Source organism: Charadrius vociferus, unplaced genomic scaffold (assembly GCF_000708025.1).
Source record: "Charadrius vociferus isolate BGI_N301 unplaced genomic scaffold, ASM70802v2 scaffold450, whole genome shotgun sequence".
In the NCBI taxonomy this organism is placed as follows: domain Eukaryota; kingdom Metazoa; phylum Chordata; class Aves; order Charadriiformes; family Charadriidae; genus Charadrius; species Charadrius vociferus.
Window position 1 is genome coordinate 2,899,646 of NW_009646931.1, and position 22,490 is coordinate 2,922,135.

Here is a 22,490-nt window from a genome sequence, read left to right on the forward strand (position 1 = left end):
AATGCTGGCACAGACATGCTGCAGCCTCCTGCAGGCATCCCCGGGCATCTTGGTGAGGAGCAGCCCGAGGTGCTCCCCAACCCTCCCCCAGGCAGCCCATGTGGGCAGAGAAGAGACTGAAGGCGCTGATTTAAAAAGAGGTTAATTAAAATGATTCTTGCAACCCAGCGGCAATCGCCCAGGGAAGCGGTGTAACTGCAGGTTGGGCCAGCCGCAGCCACCAGTGTCACCTTGGAGACGGGCTGGTAAACTACAGGCCTTCCAAAAAAGGGGGGGGGCAAGGCAGCTGGGTGTGTAAACAAGTAAAGCGAGATGGACAAGGAAGCTCTGCAGTGAGCCCACGGCCCCACATCCCCTCCGCTTGCTGCCAGAGCCCGGGAGCGGGGAGGCAGGGGGGGACAAGAGGCCATCCCAGCCCCCCGACACCTCCCAAGTCCTGGGTGGGAACCCCAGGTGCAGGATAGCATTGCAGGTAAAGGATTTTCTCTCTTGTTTGCTAGCTGGCGGTGAGCTTCTCTGATCAGCTGAGCTTGCGGCTCAGCCAAGAGTAGAGTTTTTTTTTTAATATATGTATATCATTATATCTATATTTTGCAAAACATATATGTATGCAAAGAAATAAAAATTATATATATATGTAAAATAGGAAGAGCAGCAATGCCCCACCTGCCAGAAGATGGGAGCTGGATGATGCTGGGGATGGTTGAGAGGCAGAGGGGAGGCTGCAGGCTGCTGCGGAGGTGTCAGAGGGGTTGGGAAGCCAGATTTTTAGGGAGGTGTTTAGATGGTTGCCAAATACAGGTGCAGTTTTCATGCTTTAAATAATTTAACGATGTTATTAGGAAAAAACCTCCAAAGGTGTGCAATTGGTTTAGGCCACTTAATCAGTTCCCAGGCTCTGAGATCTTCCTCTCAAGGGTGGTGGATGACTTGTGCGTTTGGCCAGGACAGGGGCTTTCAGGAGCCTATGGTAACCTGGAGGCTAGTGTGGGTTTCTGTCAATCAGCCACAATGGGGTGTTTTTCACAGGAAGCTCTTGTGCTCAGCTGAAGGATAACGTATAAACGAATGGTGCTGAGCAGTAACGTAGCTACGATTAAATCAGGCTCTTTCAAGGCTTAAGCCTCAGGCTCAAAGGCATGTAAAGAGATCTGGTTGCTGAACAGCCTAAGGTTTTTCTGGAAAAAAACAACTCAAGATTTCAGGTTTTGTATTTGTTAAGAAGAAATGCAATCATTTCTGTTCGGCCTGAACAGCACAACATTGCCCATAGAAACAAACAATGCTGAGAACCCAGGGTACTGGAATTGCTCATAGCCCAGGCTGTTACGCAAAACAAAACTCTCTAGTGTTCAGAATTAAATTAACCAGCCCCTTCTTCATTTCACCATGGGAGACATCTGATGATCTTGGAAGAGATACAAGAATGAAAACCATGCAAAATTATAGTTATGATCTTTTGTTGTTTTACTAATGATTATTAATACATAACAACTTCATGAGGTATACAGAGAACTGTTATACTCGTCAGATCCTGACTGTATCTCTAATTACTTCATGTTATCCAAAAAGGGGCAAAAGCAAACTGAAAGGAGAGAAGAGATTTGGTGAATCACTGTGAATCCTCCATCATTGCTCTGATTCAGAATCTGTTTTCTTACAGATATTTTCTTACAGTACAGTATAGTCTTAACAGCCTGAGAAAGGCTTATCTCTAGCTTAAACTAGCAGCCAAATGAAATAGGGAAGTGGTAGACATACTATGGACCAGGCTCACGTGCACTAGTGTTTATATTTAGTTGGTTTTCTGTATTTATTGAATGTATAGAAAGGATTCTCAAACGTGTATTGCTGTGTGACGCAGGAAGCCAGGTGATGTTTAAGAGCCTTTAGTGTAATGTGTCATTTAAGTACAATCTTGTTACAAATAAACTGTAATTTCTCAGTTTTATATAGCACCATGGTGATGGTAATTTTGTTATTCAACATTTTAGAGAATGTAGATTTGCAAAGAACAACAGAAATATTTACTATTAGTGTTTTCAACCATGATGCACAGTGAAAAAATGTCATTATCTCTGCCTATGGCATTACATTGGATTATTGGAGAGCTCTGTCTGACCTCAAAAGGAATGCTGAAAAAAATGGGAAAAGTTCAGGAACAGTAGCAGAATTATCTAACATCTAGAAACTCATTTTGTAGCGAGAGCCCTAAGCTCTGTCTAATTACTTAGCCGAAGAGTGTTTAAAGGGGGCCTTCAAGTGTTTGCATCTGGAAAAATGCAAATTACTCTTTCATCTAGTAAAAGAAGGTAAAACAACATCTAAAGATGGGGGAAATTCACATCTAGGAACAAAAAGAGTGTTTTAAAAACAAAAAGATTCAATACTAGAACAACTTATCATAGAGATGGTGAGTTCTCAGATGGAAATTGTTCCAGGCGTAGCAGTGAACTGTCTACTTACTGCAGAGATAACTGAGGAGGATTGTTCAGTTTCAGTGGCTTTTATTGAGATACAGGGGATCATAATAGATATCGTATCAGATGATTCCTCCCTATCCTTAGTTCATGAATCTCCCTGCAACGATTATTTGATGCACATTGCAATGTACTGGAAATGCCTTCACTGAACCCGAGGCAAAGAGCTCCTGCCCTCTTTGGATGCTGTGTGTTTGTGTAGATTTTTCCAGCGTGCAGTGGAGACGTACTATGTCATCATTGGTCTCAGGTTATGTCTGCATAGTATTTATAGATCTATATAAATACAAAACATAGTATAGAGACACACTGCACAGTGCTACGCATGTGTTATGCACTCTATAGATACATAGGCATTATATATAAAAGCTATAGTACACAATTATATAATGTAAATATAGTTTGCACTGTGTTTATGTATCCTCACTGTATTTTATATTCTTGCCAGCTGAACATCTCCCCTTAAGGACAGGTCATTTTTTGCAGAACACATTTTTGACTGCTGACCTCACATAGCTGTAAGGTCTTTCTGGTCACTCATTAATGAGTTCCCAGAAGAACTTTGCTCATTCTAGCTGAAGCAAAAGCTGAAATGGTCTCTTTTTTACCATGCTGGACTTCTGCGATATGCTAGTACTGAAACCATTTTGGAGGAATAAAAACATGTTATTTTTCTGTTTTTCCAAGCCCAGCTGGTGTTGTCTGAAGGGGTTGCAAAAGTCAACACACGTGATGTTACCAGCTGCTGTAGCCAGTGCTCTGTAGACTGGACCAGAGTAGTTAAGATGAAGCAGTTTCATTCCTCGTTTCTCAGAAGTTTGACTGTTTCAATTCACACTGCTGCATGTGCAGTAATGAGATTGGAAGGGCAAAATGCACTGACGATGCCTCCTCAAAGAGCTGCCCATCTTCTTCATCTACCCATCCCTGAGCACCCTCAGCAGAGCACCAAGTGCCCTCCAAGTCAGGGCTCTGCTGTAACTCAGCCCAGCCCTTCCATAGCTCTCACACACTGTGGCCTGGTCCTGTGGTGCTTCAAAGGCTGGAAGATATTTTGGGGGCCTTTGTGACCTGCAGACCCAGCAGTCAGGCCAGGGAGCAGCACTCCTGGCCCTGAGCATGTGCTCAGGAGCCAGGATTTGATGTGCCCCTAAAACATCAGTATGGGCATGGGCAGCCCTCCTGCTCTTAGCACTAGGTGTAAATAATCCCTGTGTGAGAAAGAGCAACCCTCTGCCAGCCCCTGTGTGCTGCTCTTGGTGGTGCTATTGCAGTGCTGCAGGTCCATGGGCTGATTTTCCTACTTTTTATTCCACTGTCTTCCTCTGAGGGCAATTGGAAGGCTTATGTGCCTGTTGGCAGAGTCCTGAAATCCCAGGATGCTAAACGATAAATTAATTTATTCTCTGGTTCTGTTAACAGAGTTGAAGTTGTTGTCCGTACACGAGCTCAGGTCTCAAGGTGATCGCCGTTGCTCAGATGTGCAATGGCATCTCCCTGCTCTGGAGAATTAAGACTACAGCAGAACATAAATACACATAAGAAAAAGGTCCTCACTCAGGACGATTTTTCCTCTCACCGGTCTGCCGGTGGGGAATGTTAAACACAAACATGGCCAGGTGGAGGAGGCTCAGCAGGGCAGCCGGGGCTGCAGAGGCAGCAGTGCTCTACTGGTGTGTCCACCAGTTTTCACTGTGTTCGTACACTGTAGGCAGCAAATTCCTACCCACACTTTCATATTTGCATTTGGGTTAATCACAGGGTGATTGCTGAGCTCTCCTTTCAGGGATGGTGGCCCATACTGGCAATATCCCCTTCTGATAGAAGGATATGAGGATAAGGAAATAGAGGGTCAAAACAAATCCTCATGAGACAGTTGCCAGCACCTTGCAAGGGAGGCATTTGGGATGCTCCATATACTAAGGCAGGTTTCAGCAGTCTGCCTTGTGGATACACATCCACGCTGTATGAGTGCTTTGGTCTTCCAGATGCCGGGCACAGCAAGGCATGACCGAGAGATGGCAATCCAGGCCAAAAAGAACCTGTCCAAAACCACCGACCCTGTGGAAAGACTTCGCCTGCAATGTTTAGCAAGGGGATCTGCAGGCATCAAAGGTCTGGGCAGGTAAGTCTAAGGAGTCAAATCCATTATTCAGCCTAATAGTTTTAGCTGCAAGAAGCTCACAAGCTAAGCAGGGACCAAAACTTGAGTTTCCTGGTTCCAGTGCAAATGCCACAGCCCACAGACCCTGGGCCTCCTGTGTTTTGGGAGACAGGAATGTCCTGCTTGCCTGTTGAAGGACCAAGGACTGTAAATCCCTCAGAGGAAGGTGCTTCCTAGAGACCCAGAAAAAATCCTACCAGGGAGAGAGGGAGAACATGAAACATATCTCTCTCTTTGGTGTTTTCTATAATTAAGTATCTCAATAATGGGGATTTTATGCTTCCTTTCCTTTGGGGTGTGATTCTCTTGCGTGTAATGGTCTATTAGCTGTCTAGTTTATGGGAGGCATCTAGACTCCTTCTGCAGTCACCCTGAGAGTGTTGGTCACCCCACCAGTAGGAAAGGGGAGCTGGCCCACAGCCTGAGACCCCTCCTGGGCCCCGTACCACAGAGGGATCCCAGGTGACCAGCTGGAACTTCATTTCCATGCCCAATTTTTAGACTGCTTGATGTATAATGAATAGGAAGACTCCTTCAGTGAAGGCAGTTAGGCACCTCGTTTAACCTCATTTAACTTCAGCTAAGGAATATTCAGGCACCCAATCTAATCAAGTCATCTCTGCTGTCCTGCTGTCAGCAAAAGTGGTTTCTTTTTTTGGTTTGCCCGGAGAAATGTTATCTCAGTAAGGTGTCCCTTTGCTCCGGCACTGTGCTAAACCACTGCAGCATTCCCAAAGTTTTCCTATGCATTCTCCTCAAATTGTACATTTTCCACAGAGTATTTCGGATTATGGATGATGACAACAGCAGGACGCTTGATTTCAAGGAGTTTGTAAAAGGATTAAATGATTATGCTATGATGATAGACAAGGAAGAAGCACAAGAGATTTTCCGGATATTTGATAAAGATGGCAGTGGTACAATTGATTTTGATGAGTTTCTTGTTACACTGAGAGTAAGTCTGGAAATTATGTTATTACTACATTAAATGGAGAAAAAAACCTTGATTTGTCATTAGCTGAACATGAAACATAGCACTGTTGTTCCCCTTAGAAATTAGCAAAAAAAAGTCAGTAACTCTTGAGAAGTTAAAATATTCTATTTCCATCTAAACATGCTAAAGGGGAAAATCACCCTAAACCTATCGCCTCAGTGGATGAGAAAGCTCAGAAGCCAACATGTCTGCAATTTATTGGCAAGGCATAAGGCTCCGCATAAATAGAACAGAACAGAACAGAACAGAACTGAACAGAACAGAACTGAACAGAATAGAATAGAATAGAATAGAATAGAATAGAATAGAATAGAATAGAATAGAATAGAATAGAATAGAAGAGTTGCAAATAAATGGTTGTGATTTTTTTTTAATGAATTGCTGCCTTTATTTAGGTACCCAGATTCCTATATTGCACTCCAGGTACCTATGTGGTTGAGCCCATTGATCTCACTTCTTTGTCTGTCACTTTGTGATGCATCTCCTTATAGCATGAACTAATCCAGTGGCAGCTTTCTCTAATGAGCCACAGTGTGACTGATTTTGGATGCAGCCTCTTTGCTCTGCTGAAGTCTAAACTAACTAAGAAAGAAAACAGTTAGTGCTTAGAGTAATTAGCGATTTCTTGTTAGAAATATTTAAAATTAGTAGAATAGAAAAGTGTTCTAGGTAGCATTTTCTGTCTTATTGTCCATTTACTATTGTATTGATACCTAATAGTCTTGATCACTCTGCTTTTTTGGTGATCTGTTGCCCTTACTAGGTCTTGGACAGTGTAGACTATCAGCAGTTTGTTGTCCCAAGTGCCTTGAAATAGGTTGACTATTAACGACAGTGGTTACTTAAATTTAGAACTGGGCAAGTAGTTGGCAGAAATAAAACGATTCTGTTAATATTTCTTTATAGCCTCCCATGTCGAATGCAAGAAAAGAGATTATCATGCAGGCATTTCGGAAGTTAGATAAGACTGGAGATGGTGTCATAACAATTGAAGACTTACGGGGGGTGTATAATGCAAAGCATCATCCCAAATACCAAAATGGAGACTGGACAGAAGATCAAGTTTTTAGGGCCTTCCTGGATAATTTTGACTCACCCTATGACAAAGATGGGAAGGTAAGTGAAACACCTAATGTCAAGCCATGAAGTCACCATGTGAGTCAGCATTTGACTTAAATTATTAAATGTGAGAGCGATCGCAGTACCAAACATGCATTTGTGTCACATTTATGGCAGACAGTAAAATGGATGCATAACCTCTGCGTAGGACTGTTGGTCCAGCTTGCGTACACATTTGGAGGCAAAGGGGCTCTGCAGGAGGTGCAAGGGTAGATGTGAGATGTCATTTAGAGGCTTGTAGCCTTAATGCTGTACTTTCATAGGTTACTCTAAGTATATCTTCAGACTAACCAACACAATTTCTGATTTTCAAGAGCCACATAAATTGGAGGATTTTTCACTTTTTAGGAGAATAAATACCAGGATCCAACTCAAAAGCAGATTCCCTACTACATGACATATTTTACAGTTAGCACTCTCCAGCATGTGTAATTACAGAGACATTTGACTTGGAAATCACTCCATGATAGAGATAGATTTATCCACAGAGAGATGGAGGGAGTGAGAGGTTAGGGGGAGCCGCCACCAGCCATGGGCCCTGAGGAACCACTAGCTGGGGCAGGGCTGGGAGCCTTACCTGCCTTCCACCTTGACTCTCCAGTGCAGGTGGAAACCCTCTGTGATGGAATTCTTACGCATCCACTTTTTAACCATTTCCAAGTCAGGCATGCTATGTTTCCCATTGCTAGGTGTCTGCAAACTTCCTTGGTCTGAAGTTACACATGTCTGACCGACTCGGAGCAATTGTGGATCTCCACTGTTCACATGGTGGTAGTATCAGTCCAAGCTGTTAATAACAACAAACTAGATATGCTTTCATCAGCGCTTTGTGGAATGTCTTCAACACTTTGCACTTCTGAGGTTGCACCTGAGTTTTCATGGCTGTACTACACTTGTAACTCCTACCTGCCTAATGGCTGACTACTACACCCAAGTCCTCCGCTTGCTTTGTTTCCAACGGGCAGGCTCTCAGTTTGTAGAGAGATAATGTTTTTTATTTCCCTTGGGCATGACTTTGTGCTTGGTAGAGCTGAGTTTCACCCCTTTTTCTGTTGCGCCATCCTCAGACGTACCAGTCACGTGAGTTGTCCCCTTCCTTCTCTGCAGCAGTGGTGACATCTAGCAAACCTCAAGCAAAATGTTCCTGCTTTTTGTGTTGAGGTCATACACAAAAAATTAAATGAGTCCCAGAAACAATCCTTTACATGTTCAGTGCCTTGTACCTCATAAGCACTGCAGTATCTGAGCTTATAGAAAAGTCACTCTGAGCACCCACCTCTTGTTCAGCAATCCCAACCTTAGCCCACCCAATTGCAGCTTCTTCTGAGAACTGACTGTGAATTTCCTGTGCCTGAATCATACGTCACTAATGACACTGGTATGAGCCGAAGACCTAAACTCTTTTCAGCAGAAATGCCTCAAGGCTCAGCATCTGCTAGAAAGATCCTCTTCACCCTGATCTTGCCGTGTGCCTCTGAAACAGGCAGGGTCAGCGACACTTGTAATCAGCTCCTGATGGTAGGACAGGCTACAGGGTTCACTTCCCCTCATTGTCACTTTTTACTTAGTGACACAATGTGCACAATGCATTTATTTTTCTATGTGGTGTTTATTCAAAGAATGACCTGTACTGTTCAAGAGTTAAGGCATCACAAGAGACATGTACTGCTTGTATCTGCTAATCTGATTATTTTTTTTTAACGGTCATTCAAAAACCGATTCAGCCTCAAAATGCCTATGAAAGATATTAGAAACACTTAGGTATTTGAAAGAATGTTTGCTTCTTTAAGTGGAGCCTGTTTAGAGCAATGATATTTTCTCTCTAGTGAATGGGTATAAAACTCCTAGCTGGCTCTGGGTTGCACCAGACACCCCATCCACTTTTATTAATAATAATGAAAAGAAACAGATTATAGCATCCATGGAAAAAAATGCATTAAAACATTTGTCTTCTTGAGCAGCACTGATTTTAACTTCGGTTCCTGGTAAGGTTAGTTTAACTCTGTATGTTTCAATTCTATCCAAGTGTTCCTGGAGGACAAGAGCTCTTATTTCTAGCAAAGAAGTGAACTTGCGCAATTTTTCAGTGTCTTCAGTCTTCATATGGGATTCCTGTTCACTGGCAACAAAGTGAAATAGCAGGTGTTAATTTTCATTTGGAGTTCTTCTCAATCTGTGGTTCTGACTTACCATACCATTAAGAAAATAAAGATTCATTTTACTATTTTAAATCCTTCTGTCTCAGGTCACAACAGAAGAATTCATGAACTACTATGCAGGAGTCAGCGCTTCAATAGACACAGATGTCTATTTTATCATCATGATGAAGAATGCTTGGAAACTCTGATCATATGATTAAAGGAGCAAGACTTTACTTCCACTTTTTGTAGGTTCCGATGATTAAGTGTATGCACAACAACATGCGCATTTTCCCTAATAACAGCTTCCCGTAACTGTGCCAATTACAGTCAATCTGCACAAATAATTCCCAGATGCTTCAGTAGGCTCAGCCTCAGGGGATCGGAGCATAATCAGATAGCATATCTGGCATCCAGCCACTCAGCAGGTCTGTCCTTTTTCTCCCTGCATCCCTGACATCTTTTGTTTCCTGAGATGAGATGCTCCTTTCTTCTCATACTTCTGCAGTGGGTCCCTGTGGCTCCTGAATGTATCCCCACCTCCAGCATTAGATACAGCTCTGTTCAACAGAGGGTGCAAGAGGAGGAAACTGAAATATTCTGGAAGTGTGGTGGTCTGGGGCAGACTTATAAACATGAGGAAGCCCGTCCCAGGAGGATCACGTAGCCCTCTCACCTGCACTGCAGCATCTTGGCTTCTTGGGTCTCACTTGGGGGATGGAACAACTGCTCAGCTCTCTGCTGGGAACACATGAGTTCCCAGTGCTGGGAGACCAGAGGGAGAAACAATTCAAGAAGGGAAGACACAGACCAGAATAAATGCAAAATGCTCTTTAAAGTGCTGTTTTCTCCCTTGCTTACAACTCAGCATACAGGCATCTTTCCTGTGCGTGCCTTGTTTCAAACCTCTGTGGGCCTGCTTATAGTTTTTTCTCCTCCTTTGACTTCTTTCTTTTTGTACTGTGAGATCATCTCACTAATATTTTTCTTTAAAGGGCATACATGCGTTGCAGTATTTTCTTCTCACTGTTCTGGAACATTTATTGGTCTGGTAGCTGTTGTCTGTACACAGCTACACCGAAAGTTGCTTACTAATGCTTTTTATTTATACTGGTTTATGACCAAGCTATGACTTCAGCAACTTTCTGGGAACTCAAGAACTTGTAATTTTCTTGTCTCGTCATTTTCTGTTTCTGATGCTGAAAAAGGGATGGGAAACTGCCCTCCTGGTCACACCACTGAGGCTGTCTCAGTTCTAAGGTCTTCTGTCCTTTGCCCATACAGACAGTGGGGAAATGGTGCACAAAGGAAACTGTAAAAAAAGAAAAAAGAAAAAAGAATGGTGTGTGGTGTGTGCTGTCTAATTAATCCTGCCTTGGTTCCTTTTCTTTTTATTGTCGTCTTTCTGCTTCTCTCACATCATCCTGCTGCTCTCCCAGACTGAGATGGAGCTACTGTAGCAGAGCAAACGGCTTGTGTACGGCAGCATTTGCTCCATTTCAGTCCGGCAGCCAGCTACAGCAGTATAGACTTATAGACTGCACTTTCAAAAGGGCTTAACTGATGAAGTCTCAGCTCTTACGTAGCCTGGGCTGCTAACAGTTCAAACACTGAAGTCCGAAGTACTTGCTGCTCTGGTCCTGTGCAAACTTTGCTTTTGTTTTGGCCAGCCGTGATCTCAGTACAAGCAATAGCTGCTTGCAATTCTTTAGTAAAGGCTGTGCAAACTCAATTATTTTCTTTGTTCTGTAAGCCTCCAGAAATTTACATGCTGGCTGACAGTAGAAACTGCTGGAAAGAGTCTCTTTATTATTGCCAGTGATCATAAGAGGAACCTTTAGTTGCTGTGATGCTACTGACGTGCCAACATATCTTATATGAAAACCAAACTTACTATCAAATAGAGGCTAAATGTCTCCTGGCAGCTTGACCGTAATCTGTTTCTCTCATATTTATTAATTGGCTCCACAACAGGGTCTTATTTTATCTGTCTTCTGTGTTTCAAATAAAAAGAAACTTATGTGAATGGACTGTGGGAATCACAAAGTGAAAAAACTATTTCCTTCTGACGCGCTATCTCATGTCTTCAGACCCCACAGCGATCTGTCGTGCTGACATTTAATCAAGTGCAGTGGAAGTTTTAATCTGAGTAACTGCAACCAGTTTGTCTTTTCAGTGCCAACCTTTTCCGATTTTACTTAATCCCAAATGCAATATACATTTTCAGAAGGGAGGAGTGGTACTGGAAGCAACTATGCTTTTTTTAAAACCAGCAGAAGCTTTGACACTGTCCTCTGGGAGGCTGTGATGGCTGGGGAAAGCTGAGTGCTCCAGAGATTGACTAATGGGGTTGTGTGTGGAGACCTGAAGGACATGAGCCAGGAGAGCTCAAACCCTCTCGTTCTGGCGGGAGGGCTCAGTGCCCACCCTGCAGGGGGGAGAGCCACAGCCGATGCACCCCCAGCACCCTCAGAGCAGCTCCCGGCTCCTCGGGTCTGCCTGTGTGCGGACCTCATCACTCGCTGGATACATTTCTCAGTGTCAGGAGAACATTTTTCATTATGTAGTCATTTCAAAATTTATACAGCGCACGTTTCCGAGGGCTGGTTTTGGATTCCTTCGACGTCAGCGGCGAAGTTTCCTTTCATTTCTGTGGGAACAGAATTGCTCCTGGAGCAATGTGAGTAAAAGCTGGTAACTGCAGAAAAGGTATAGTGCTTTCAGGAAAGCGAAATGGTCTGGGAAAGAATAACATGTGATTTTTCACTTGTAATCACATGCTATAGAAGACAAATTGGAATATGTGCGGTAAGAAATGACATTTGATTAATAGGTGTGCAAATTCATGGAACAAACACTGGCATTGCATCAACTGCTGGACAGGAAAATCTCTACTAGGAAACATGCAGCCATAATGACACAGTGGGCACACACACCTGAGGCTCAGTGGAAGCACTTTGCAGAGGTTAAAGGCAAGTTAAAGGGATTTGGACCAGAAACGAAGGAATATCGAGTCTAACAGTGGGTGCCCAGGGCTGCCCTTTAGCACTTCCCCATCCCCGTCTGCTGGGGCTGCTGCACTGTGATCTGGGAGAGCCAAAAATGAAGCTCAAGTGCCTGTGTTCAGCTGCAGGCTGCTATGTGCTGGTTACAGACCCAGCAGATGCTGGAGATAGATGGTGATGCAGGCTGTCCTGCCAGCCTGTGGTTGCGCAGCACACACGGCAGATACTGGGAGATAGGTGGCAATGCACGCGATCATATCTGGTGCTAGCATCAAGATTGTCAGATCTTGGTTGGTGCTTCATGTTCGAAGCACTATTTCTTCTTTCTGGTTGTGCAACAGACACTAAACAGGATGGCACAAACCATAGGAACATCTGAGTCTGCAGGGCTGTGGGCCAACACCAGAGGCAAAGGCTTCGCCTGCACCTTGAGCTCCAGCCTGCCCCGCAGTGCAGCGCTTTGTCGGGGCTGAGCTCTGCCATCCCCACCAGGCAGCACCGCAGCTTGCTCCAAAATTGCTGGCGGAGCCCTGTGGTCCTTCACAGAGGAAAAATTCTCCCTTATACCTCCCCCAAATTTCTGACCTCACTCCCTACCTGTACCCGAGCCACCAGAGTATCTCTGTGATACTACCCTGCTCCCTTCCCCCCCAAAAGGAGCACAAGGCATGGGGGCGGAAAGGCAGGGGACAGTCTCCCCCTCTGGTGTCTTCCACAGTGAAAGGCGGCACTCCTGCAGCATCCTTTACTGCATTTTGGTTTTGCCCCTTCTGTGCTTTTTGTGGCTCCGTGTTTTTGTCCCAGAGGGGAAATTTTTGGCTTGATACAGTCCAGAATAGTTGTTTGGCTCACACTTTCTCCTGCAGTGTAAATTTCTGTTTCACACAACTCAGTTTTGATGCAAGCCCCAGGTACTGGCATATATTCTTGAAATTAGACCAGAAGGTATACTCAGTGATCTGATTCATTTTGTTGGACTCCTGGCGTAAAGCTGTCTTGGCAAAGGCAGATGGAAGCAGATGAGGTTTTTGCAGATGAAACCACCTGCGCAGATCGCTGTATAAAAGCTGACTTGCCTTTGTGTAACAGCTTTCACACAGTACTGCCTCCAAACCCTGCGGCCACATGGGCAGAGCAGAGCTGTGCCATCCCAGAGCTGGGCTCGTGGCCCCTGCTGTCAGCGGCTGGCAGAAGGAGCAAGCCCAGTGATTTTGGTTATTTTTGCCTCCCAGCTCCTGTCCTCCGCACCGGGAGCGGCAGCAGCAGCAGCAGCATGCTCAGCTTCCCCTGGTAAAACTGATAATGCCGAGAGCAACCTGCCACTGGTGGCAGCTGCCCACTTTCTGTGACTTTCTCTATGGTCATAGCCAGTCCCTTTTCTCCAGAAATCCTTTCTCATAGCCAGCTCAGGAGGAAGGGGTGGACAGAAAGCAGGTTTCCCAGTGGGCTCTACCTAACACCAAGTCCTCAGGTGGCTGTGAGCAGCCGCAGTATTTGAAGCAGCCCCATGGTGTACTGGTTTGCCCCAGCTGAGTTTGAAGTCTCCGTGATTTCAAAGCGAGCATTGGTTTCGGCTCTAGCACCTCTTCAGCTGTCACGCCAACAGAGGCTGCAAGAGGCGGGAGCACTGTAGGATGTGAAGGCTTCATCTCGCTGATTTGCAGCCAACCCCACGTACGGCAGCCCTGTCTCTGCCGAAACCTGGACCCAGGCTTCCTCCCACCTCTCAACGTTGCCGTTGATCCCAACAGGAGCTGCAGCTGGAGAATGGGGATGGGACCCAGACTTTGCTGAACATCTTGCCAAATTGCAAAAATGAGCAACAAAGGAAGTGCAATGTTTTGTGAAAGTTAACTCAAGCCTGGTTTTCTGTGGAAAAGCAGAGATTGTGGTAATACGTGAGCAGTGTTTATTTTCCAGAGACAGATCTGTACCTTTTTTTTTTTTTTTTAGCTTATGTATTTTTTCTGGAGAAAAAAGTAGCAAATTGCTTTCGAGAAGCTCTGACTTTGTGGCATAGATTTGTTCCTTCAGATATTTCCACCAATACAATTCTACTTTGTTTCTCATTTTTTATTGCTTGACTGACCTTTGTGGCTTTTTACATTCATTTGGTGATGGTGCTAATGTTGGAATAGTTTAATTTCATTGTGACAGTTAATATTTACCAACAACTGGAATAACTTTTCTGATATTCGTTTTTCCAGGACATAGCAACAGCTCTGTCTCCCAATGCAAGAAGCTCAATCCATTGACCTCAGTGTCATTGGACCAAACACTGTGTGTAAGCTTCCTGCAGCAACACATCCTAATGTCAGATTAGGGCAGTCTGACCTAAAAATCAGATTTCTCTGGAAGATGCAAAGAATTATTTGCAAAATATGAGGATGGGTTACATAAACATGTTGTTTTGGGCCACAGTATATAGACATCACACATTATAAACACTGTTTTTCTCATTCTTAGGTTACAAAAGATGAATTTTTGAACTATTACTCTGGAGTCAGTGCTTCTGTGGATAGTGATGCCTACTTCATTTTAATGATGAAGAAATCCTGGAAACTCTGAGTTTTGCTTTCATTTGCCCCAGCTTCTTTGTGACCAGAGACTATAAAGAAGTAAAACAGTAGTTTGTTGCAGGTTTGATTTTTTTCCCCAGTTCCCGTCTGAGCAACATTTTCAGATCTGTGCCATTTGATGACACTAGTTAGTGTCCCAGTACTGGACTCTGACGTGTGGCTTCATGTTTCAACAGGTGGCGCTTAAAAGCCAAGGAATAGCCAGCCGTACCGAAATGTAGGGCTGCCGAGTGAGCAGAGGGACGGGATAGTCGGTATAAATTAGCAGCTGTGTTTCCTGGCATCATCTGTCGTTTTCTTGTGTGTCTGTACATTAGATTTGTTTTGCCAATGTCCTGTTACACACAGGAGTACTAATTTGGGAAGTTTCATGATCACAGAAATAAGGAACAGTTTGACCCTAAAATAATGCTTCACAGACATGGTAAGTCTCCTTTATGTTACATTTTGGCTGGTTTTGAAGGACAACTTCAGAAGCCCACAACCAAAGAGATAACTAGCAGGAGCCAAAAGCATATTGACTACAAACCTGCTGCTGTTCCCCCCAGGGCTTCAGCACTGCAGCATTGCTCTGTAAATACAGGCCTTCAAGTCACCAAACACTTTTGCTGAGAAGCCCAGAAGGACCTGAACTCCTGCCCTGCAGAAAGACCTTGCCAGCACCCTCAGGTCCCTTGCTGCCCGAAGGGATGGCTTCATGGTCAGCTTCTGCCTGCCTAAAACTTCCCCGAATTCAGCCACGTGTCCCCGCGGCAGCAGTGGCCGGGCCAACCCTTCACTGTTAATTTCATGGCCCAGACTTTGCTGCACGTCACATGTATTTAGCTGTCCCTTTGCCCCGGCAGAAACAGTTTCCTTGCCGCCCCGCACGTAGCTCTTCTTCCACCACCCCACTGACACACACAGCATTTCTGTGTGTTTTATCAGCCTTCCTAATGAACATGTGCAAGAGGATGAGATTTGGTAAACAAACTAATAAATTCAGCAGGGGACAAGTATCGCCTTGGGAGGTAATTAGCGTTTTTCAGCATCATTAAAGTTTGGCTGTGACTCAGTGTTATAACTGACAAAAGACTTATTTTATTTCATGGATTAGCATTTGTGTGCCACTAGGAGATCTTTGCATAGTGCAAATGAGCTGTGCATAGATGAGGGGAGAAATGAAGACGGGAGAGCAGCTGTGTTGTACCATGAGCGCAGAAGAGACGTCGGAGCCTGACAGCTACGTGCAGAGAAAGGAGCAGGCAGGTGCAGGCACAGTGTGATAAAGCAGTTCCATAGAAACCAGGGTCACCAAGATCTTTTCATTTGTGCAGCTGAGTATGAGCACAGGAGGCAGAAAGTGTGGAGGAGAAAGGTTATGCTGAAGTAAAGAAGGTGCATGGAGTACGTGAAAAATGACTTATATCCCTGTGTGGATGTTGAGTCAGATGGGGATTTGTGAACTGCTATGGGGGAAACTCTGCCTTGTAGAATAAGGAAACTACTCAGTCCTGACCCACTGACAAGTTGTTGTCAAGACATAGTTGTGGCTGTATCTTCATATATGTACTACACATCTAAAAGCTGGCTATGGACCAGAAGTGCTTGTGGTGTGTCTTGCTTTGGTGCATATTTGGATTTCTTTTTTTTTCTGAAAGGAACCTGGAAGTTTTTATAGCTGTATACACCCATCAAATTTATGTTGATGGCTATAAAACTGCATATGATGTTCAGGGATGCTGATAATAAGACTGTGCAAATATTGGTACTCAGCAGCTGTAAAATAGCTGCAGACCAATTTTCCCAAAAGATTTAGCCCCCACAGTTCAGGCCAGATTGTCAAAGCTGAAGGAGACGGCTAGCCTCTGCATGCTTCAGAGCCGCCTAATCCCCAAAGAGTTATCTCATAGGAGCTTAGCGCTTCTGAAAGTTCAGCCTGATGCGACTTGACTTAACACCGCTGTAATGACCCAGTTGTTGGCATTGGCTTGGTAGCAGTTGGATGTGATTCAATGAGCAGGTTTCATGGCCAGTTCTGGGAGCCAGGGTGCCTTAGAAACCTTAATGCTAACCATTAACCCACCTTGATTTGGCTGTGTTCACTGCTGCTGTCCTGGAAAGACAATATTCTGGATGGTCTTCAACATATGCCCAGGTGCATGCCTGGAATAAAGTAACCCCTGTGTCTGGCATGAGCTAGCCTATGTCCTCCACTAAGAAAAGCTACACTGGGATGAACATAATTAACAAAAGGCTGCTTTGTGTTCTATCAATCAGTTGCATATTTGTCAGCATTCAGCAGTGTGTTAACGAAGTACCATCTCTGAGGACACAGCCTATACGGGACTTTGCCTTGCTGTATGCATACCTACGCTATCACAAGCCTGAGGGCTTTTTCTCGTGGTGCGAACTCACAGCTGCACATGGGGGCTTGGGCAAAGCTTCTGGCTCACCTCAGCGAGTAAAAGCCACTGGCAGGAGATTGGCTTTGCCCACCCGATTCCCAGAGCTGTTACCTCTCTTGTTTTCTGGGTAACAAAGGCTGGATGCCAGTCGGAATCAGGACGAACAAAGGCATGCCCACACCAAAACATAGGGGCTAGAGTTGCAGAGAGGCATCCCTGGCTGACAAGGTGGTGGCAATGAAGGGAGCGTGATGCTTGCTGTTATCCTACAGTGCTTTCAAGGCTCTGAGCTGTCTGAATCTATTTGGGATTTATCCTGCCTGAAGCTAGGTAGAGCCCGTGGATTTATCCTGATTTTAGTGAGGGCAGGGTAAGTTCTGTCCTAATAGATGTATATTAGAAGATTGAATTACAGGAGCATAAATTGTTCATGCAAATAGCCATGTCCCTTTAATACAGTAAAAACATTATAAACCCAAGGTTACATATTATCAAATTAAATAAGATAATAAGACATAGAAAACAGAATAAATGTTTAAACATTAGCAGCTATGCAAAAATATGAGCACTACATAGGAAAAAATATAACTATTTCAGAGTAGTTAAAGTAACTAAACATCAGGTTTCTACTACTTTTCCCATTCTAAAGAGCAAACATGAGGTTTCTACTGCTTTTCCCATAATAAAGAGCAGTACACAAACAGAGAACAAACAGAAAGACTATTACACATGGATACCCTACTTTTTAAATAGTGCAAATAGACATTTGGGATGTCCCTTTTAGTCCTTAAAAGTGTATGAGTTCAAAACAAGCATAGCACATACTGTACAGGGTATTTCTGATGCGCTTTTGCTTCTTCCTCTATTCCCTTTTTGTTTGTCACTGTGTTGCTGGAAGAGGGTATCTTTCCAGCACAGTCTGTCTGCATCTACAATCACGCTGTGCAAGTCAGCACAGCATGAGCATTACCAGCAGCTCTTTTTAAAAATAAATCTTTGGCTCCTTTGTGTGAAGGGACTGTGAGGTTGTCCCTGTTTGTAGGTTTCTCTGGTGCTGGGTGGAGGTGGAGAAGGTGGAGCACTGCCTTGGGAGTGCTGTTTTTCTCCATGGTGCTACATCAAATATAGCAACATTTCAGCAGTTATTACCAGTCAGAACAAATTCAAGCAGCTCTGAGGATGAGAGAGGAGCCTTTTTCCCCTTAGACTCTGGGCATGTAAATACATTTCAGTAAAGGAGAATTTCAAGCAGCTAGAGGAACTGAGACTACACAGTGAGGCGAACCCCAATCGCAGAGTGCAGCGAAGTGGCTTGGATTTCCCGTGGCCACGCTGCACGGCTGTCACGCAACCATGTGGCTCTAGCAGCTTTATCTCCAAGTGCGTGCTCCACAAGATGCAGCTTCCCAGAGGGACTGAAAAGTGGCTCAGTCATCTTTGTGTGGCAGCACCATGGGGAACCCCTTAGAGCTGGGCACAGGGTCCAGAGAAAGGTGAATGGGAAGGGACGGGATGCTTTCCTCTGTCATAATGTAAAAAAAAAAAAAATAACAAAAGAAATTAAAAAATGCTACCTTCAGGCAATCTACAACGTCCTTATAAAAAACATATAGGCCTTCCGATCACTGGCAGGATCCATGATGCTTCATCCATCTTCCTAAGTCAGCTGTTGCATGAGAACATTGCCTGTCCAAAGTCAAAGTATTCTCATGCAGCCACAGGCATTGGGAATAATGCTAGTAAACAAACATGGTCCACTCAGCCCTTACTTCCTGGAAAATACTCACATGCTGCGTTAATGCTTGCACAAGAGCTGCGGAGAAAGGCAGCATCATGCATTTTACATCCCCAGTTTGGTTTATAAGAAGAGATAGGGCTTTACTTTTCATTGATTTTGTTTTGTTTTCTTAGCTAAACATTGCTAATATATAAAATACTGAAGATCTTTAATATATAGCACTAGCAGAAGTACCTGCAGATCCTATTTTGGGCTCAAGGCTAATAGTTACCAATAGCAAAAACTGGCATGTAGGGTTTTGCTTCTTAATTTCTCTTTTTTTAATTTCTCTCTCCCTCCAAAAAAAAAAAAAAAAATCAGTCTGAGAAAACATCTTCCTAAAGTGAGTCCATGTGTGCTTTTCCCTGGGGACTCAGCAAACTCACTTTGCGGTGGTCAAGCTCCTGAATCCCCAGGCAACTAATGCTTGGTAGCAACCCACATCTGCTGGTGTTTTCCAAAATTGTGGACTTCCATTGACAGCAGAGGAGTTGCAGAGAGACACCTACCACTGTTTAAAAGAGATTGGATTCTATTTAACTTGAAATTGTTGCTGTATTTGTTACTTAGGCATTAATAAGAGCTTAGCTCTGCAACCAAGAGGTTAACAGAAGAGTTCATTAAGTTTTATGAGACATGCTGTGATCCTCAGCTGGGACTGCAGTGACATTGCTCTGGATTAATCAGATCTGAAGATTGAAGTCTGGTTGAATTAAATTTAATCTCTTCTGCAGTGGACATTGCTACTGGCATGCCAAGAGCTGAGGTTAGGCCACTTACCACTGAAATGGGGGAGAACCCACTTCCTTGCAGGTATACCATTGCACTGTGAGCAGCGTGCGTTGTGGAGGTGGGAACTTACAGGATACAAGAAAACAAAACAGAAAGCTTCAGTGACCTGCTTGTTAGATAAAACGGTAACTGTCATTCCTGTAAGGTTTACTGAATTTTGTGGAAGCTAGACATTGTGACATATGCTTCTTCATTGTTCGGTGACCTCATTTCACTGGTAGGCAGAACCTGGGATGCGGTGTCACCATTCAGGGGCTCTGGTCCAGGCTGGCCAGAGGGATCTGGGGCAGGAGAGGAGGAGAGGTTGAAACCATCATCACACAAGGGCACCCCGTTGCTGTGGCACACCTCGTACGTGCTGGAGCCACAGTTTCCATCAGTGACTGCAAACTGGCTGGGGGGCCGGGGGCTGTGCAGGGCTTCAGCTGGCCAGATTCCTCTGTAAGTCACAGACAGGTTCAGGTTGCTTTTGCCTGTCATCGCAGGGATCATCTTCAGGTCTGATCCGCTCCTAAATTTTTCTGGAAGGTTTGTCTCTGGAGCAGTTAGTGGCTGCAGAAAATTTTCCACTTCAGCTTTTGCTCGAATGCCATCCACTTTATGGATATGAACGTAACCAAAACTCTCTGCATTAAAGCTTATATCAAAATTCTGTGTGGCAAAGAGAACAGCATGGTCAGTTAACAGTGGGCATTAGCTTAAGAGAAAAGGTACTCTTAGAATTCATGTGATTTTAGAAGGGTGTTTATTATTTCTTTAACTCTGAAAGTAACCCTGAGCTGAACAATAGGTGAGCTGAGAATAAAATATCACATGGCTTAAAATCCTTTTCCATATTAATCTGTATCTATCCAGTGGCCTCCTGCAGGCAGTGCCACTGGAGACTTTTATGCTCTATACAACACAGTGGGAACTGGTGTTTCAGAGATTTTTGTGAGCCACGCATCTATCACACACTTGCCATTTTGCAGGAATGAGTCTGCTGACCCAGGCGGTTCCTTTCAGTTTTACCTCCTAATTTAGCCAAGAGGGAAGTGAAAGTTTGCCATGACTTCCTGAAACACATTAAGAATCCCTGCACTGGGGAGCATGGGGAGTGGGAAAGTCGCCTTAGACCTCTTATTAAATTAAGAACATGCTAATAGCATTCCAACTGGAGAGAAGAGCACTGATGAGTTTCTTAGTGAAAAAAAAATATGCACTAGACACATAGTTTTAAGGCAATGGGTTAATCCCATGGTTTACAGTTTGTAACGTACAAGAGGAAATGGCTACAAGGTGCACCAAGGGAAGTTTAGATTGGATATTAGGAAGAATTTCTTCTTTAGATTGGCTGGCTTTTTTATCTGGCAGAGCAGTTCATGTACCGCATGGTGTATGAGCAATGCTGCTGGCTGTGTAAGGGTACATGGGCATCACCAGAGATGTTTGCAAACGACTGTGATAACAGTTTTATCATCCAGCCCCGTGATAACAGTTCCACAGAATCACCAAAGCATCTCAGTTGGAAAGGACCTCTCGAGTCCAACTGGTCCAACTGGTCCAACCTTCTGCCAGATTCTGCCAATTCCTTCAACCTTTCTTCACATATAAAGTTCTCTAGCCCTATGCAGTTACCTTGCACAAGCCAAAGCTCAGGCACTAGTTGAATTGTCTGTTATTTCCACACCCTTGACTAGCATCCGCCTGTACAAGAGTGGGCTCTCTCCAGTGAAACATAGAAGTAATTTCTGAAAGCTGTTGCAGTTCATGCAGCAAATGCGCGTACTGTTTCTCACGAGTGGTAGTTTTGTTCATAATAGTCTATACTCAGGTGAAAACAACAGTGGAAGTACATACATTTTTTGGCTTCTTGCATAGTTGCTCCAGCGTTTTTTTATGATCAGGAAGGTTTGGCCACACAGCAGGCTTGATCCTGAAACAGCAACAACAGACAAAAAGGGGTTCAACAGCAGCAAAAGGGGGACATGTTGAGATATCAGAGGCTCACATTGCATCGTTTGTTTTAATTCTCACAAAGCCTTAGGGCTTGCTTGCATTACCCAGAATAATGACAGAGAATTCTCAGCATAAAATAAAGACAGAAGAAGAGGAATTATAAAGGTCACTGAATAGTCATTGTTCTTTGGAGTGCATAAATTGTCACAGTTAAAGGCAGACACTTCACCAAGTACTGGAAAAGCAGCAAATTATGCTGGCAAAGAGCTAGTTTGCATCTAGCTGTGTTAACATGGTTTTGCATGGTGAAACCTATTTCTGCAAGTGAAAAGAGGTGCTGTGGTTAAAGCGCAAATTTGCTGATACTTGCCTCTGTATGTTTACATAAGTCAAAGAACTGCATGTTGTCCCACTCCATGGCCAGATATCTGTGCTTCAGATATCTGTCTTCTTGCCTTCTCCCACAGGTCTCATTGTTGCCGCCTTGATTAGCAAAGTTCTCATGCTGTGCTGCTGGAAACCCTCAGCTATGATGCACGCAGAGAATATTGCCCAACTGACATTCAATGTTGCAGTGATATAAATATAGCTGCAGATGTATATGAATATATATATTCTTTATATATGTGTCTGCATTTGTGGGTATGTATGCACACATGTATAAAATCCTTTTCTTTTTAAAAGGGAAATCTCTGGGTTCAAAAGTCTCACCATTTAAAAACCTTTTTTTTTTCAGCAATTCAGGATTCATCTCCTATGGTTAAACTTGGGACATTTTCCCTTCAGATACTGGATTATCTATATACTTGTTTGTTTTCTTAAATTTTTCAACTACTTATTCTATATCCAAAAATACATTTACAGCTATCTAACTACTGCTGTGTAGTCAGTATATATAAAAAAACAAACCCAACCCAAACAAAGGACTGCCTGTGTAATGAATGTATCTCCAGTCCCTCTTCTGCCGCGACTACTTTGGTGGGGGATGCAGAGCCTGCTTTTGCCACGTGGCTGGATGGATGTGGACCTGGCTGGGCTGGTGGCAGACGCCATCAAGCTCCTGCTGCAGACAGCTCTGCCCTCCTGCTTCTGAAAGCACTGCAGAACATACAACCTG

General features: G+C 44.0%; 2 protein-coding genes across 2 annotated transcripts in view; one reads left to right on the forward strand and one right to left on the reverse strand.

Moving 5' to 3' along the window:
• The first annotated feature begins 454 nt into the window (after positions 1 to 454).
• CAPSL (calcyphosine-like) lies at positions 455 to 9,136 on the forward strand. The gene is made up of 5 exons (XM_009894683.1): positions 455 to 472; positions 4,469 to 4,605; positions 5,422 to 5,599; positions 6,545 to 6,754; positions 9,003 to 9,136. Exons 2-5 carry the CDS (start codon positions 4,469 to 4,471, stop codon positions 9,102 to 9,104), a joined length of 627 nt encoding a protein of 208 aa, XP_009892985.1. The 5' UTR covers positions 455 to 472; the 3' UTR covers positions 9,105 to 9,136.
• Positions 9,137 to 19,582: 10,446 nt separating this feature from the next.
• Positions 19,583 to 22,490, reverse strand: part of IL7R (interleukin 7 receptor) — a 14,764-nt gene continuing 11,856 nt past the window's right edge. Inside the window, exons 7-8 of the mRNA XM_009894714.1 lie at positions 21,275 to 21,350; positions 19,583 to 20,086 (exon numbers count right to left, since the gene is read on the reverse strand). Coding sequence (XP_009893016.1) covers positions 19,583 to 20,086; positions 21,275 to 21,350 — 580 coding nt within the window. The remainder of the gene's footprint in view (positions 20,087 to 21,274; positions 21,351 to 22,490) is intronic.

Coding starts and splice junctions, on each gene's coding strand:
- CAPSL (XM_009894683.1), top strand. CDS start 4,469: ATGCCGGGCACAGCAAGGCATGACCGAGAGATGGCAATCCAGGCCAAA. Junction 5,600..6,544: donor AGTTTCTTGTTACACTGAGA/GTAAGTCTGGAA, acceptor ATTTCTTTATAG/CCTCCCATGTCGAATGCAAG. Junction 6,755..9,002: donor CCTATGACAAAGATGGGAAG/GTAAGTGAAACA, acceptor CTTCTGTCTCAG/GTCACAACAGAAGAATTCAT.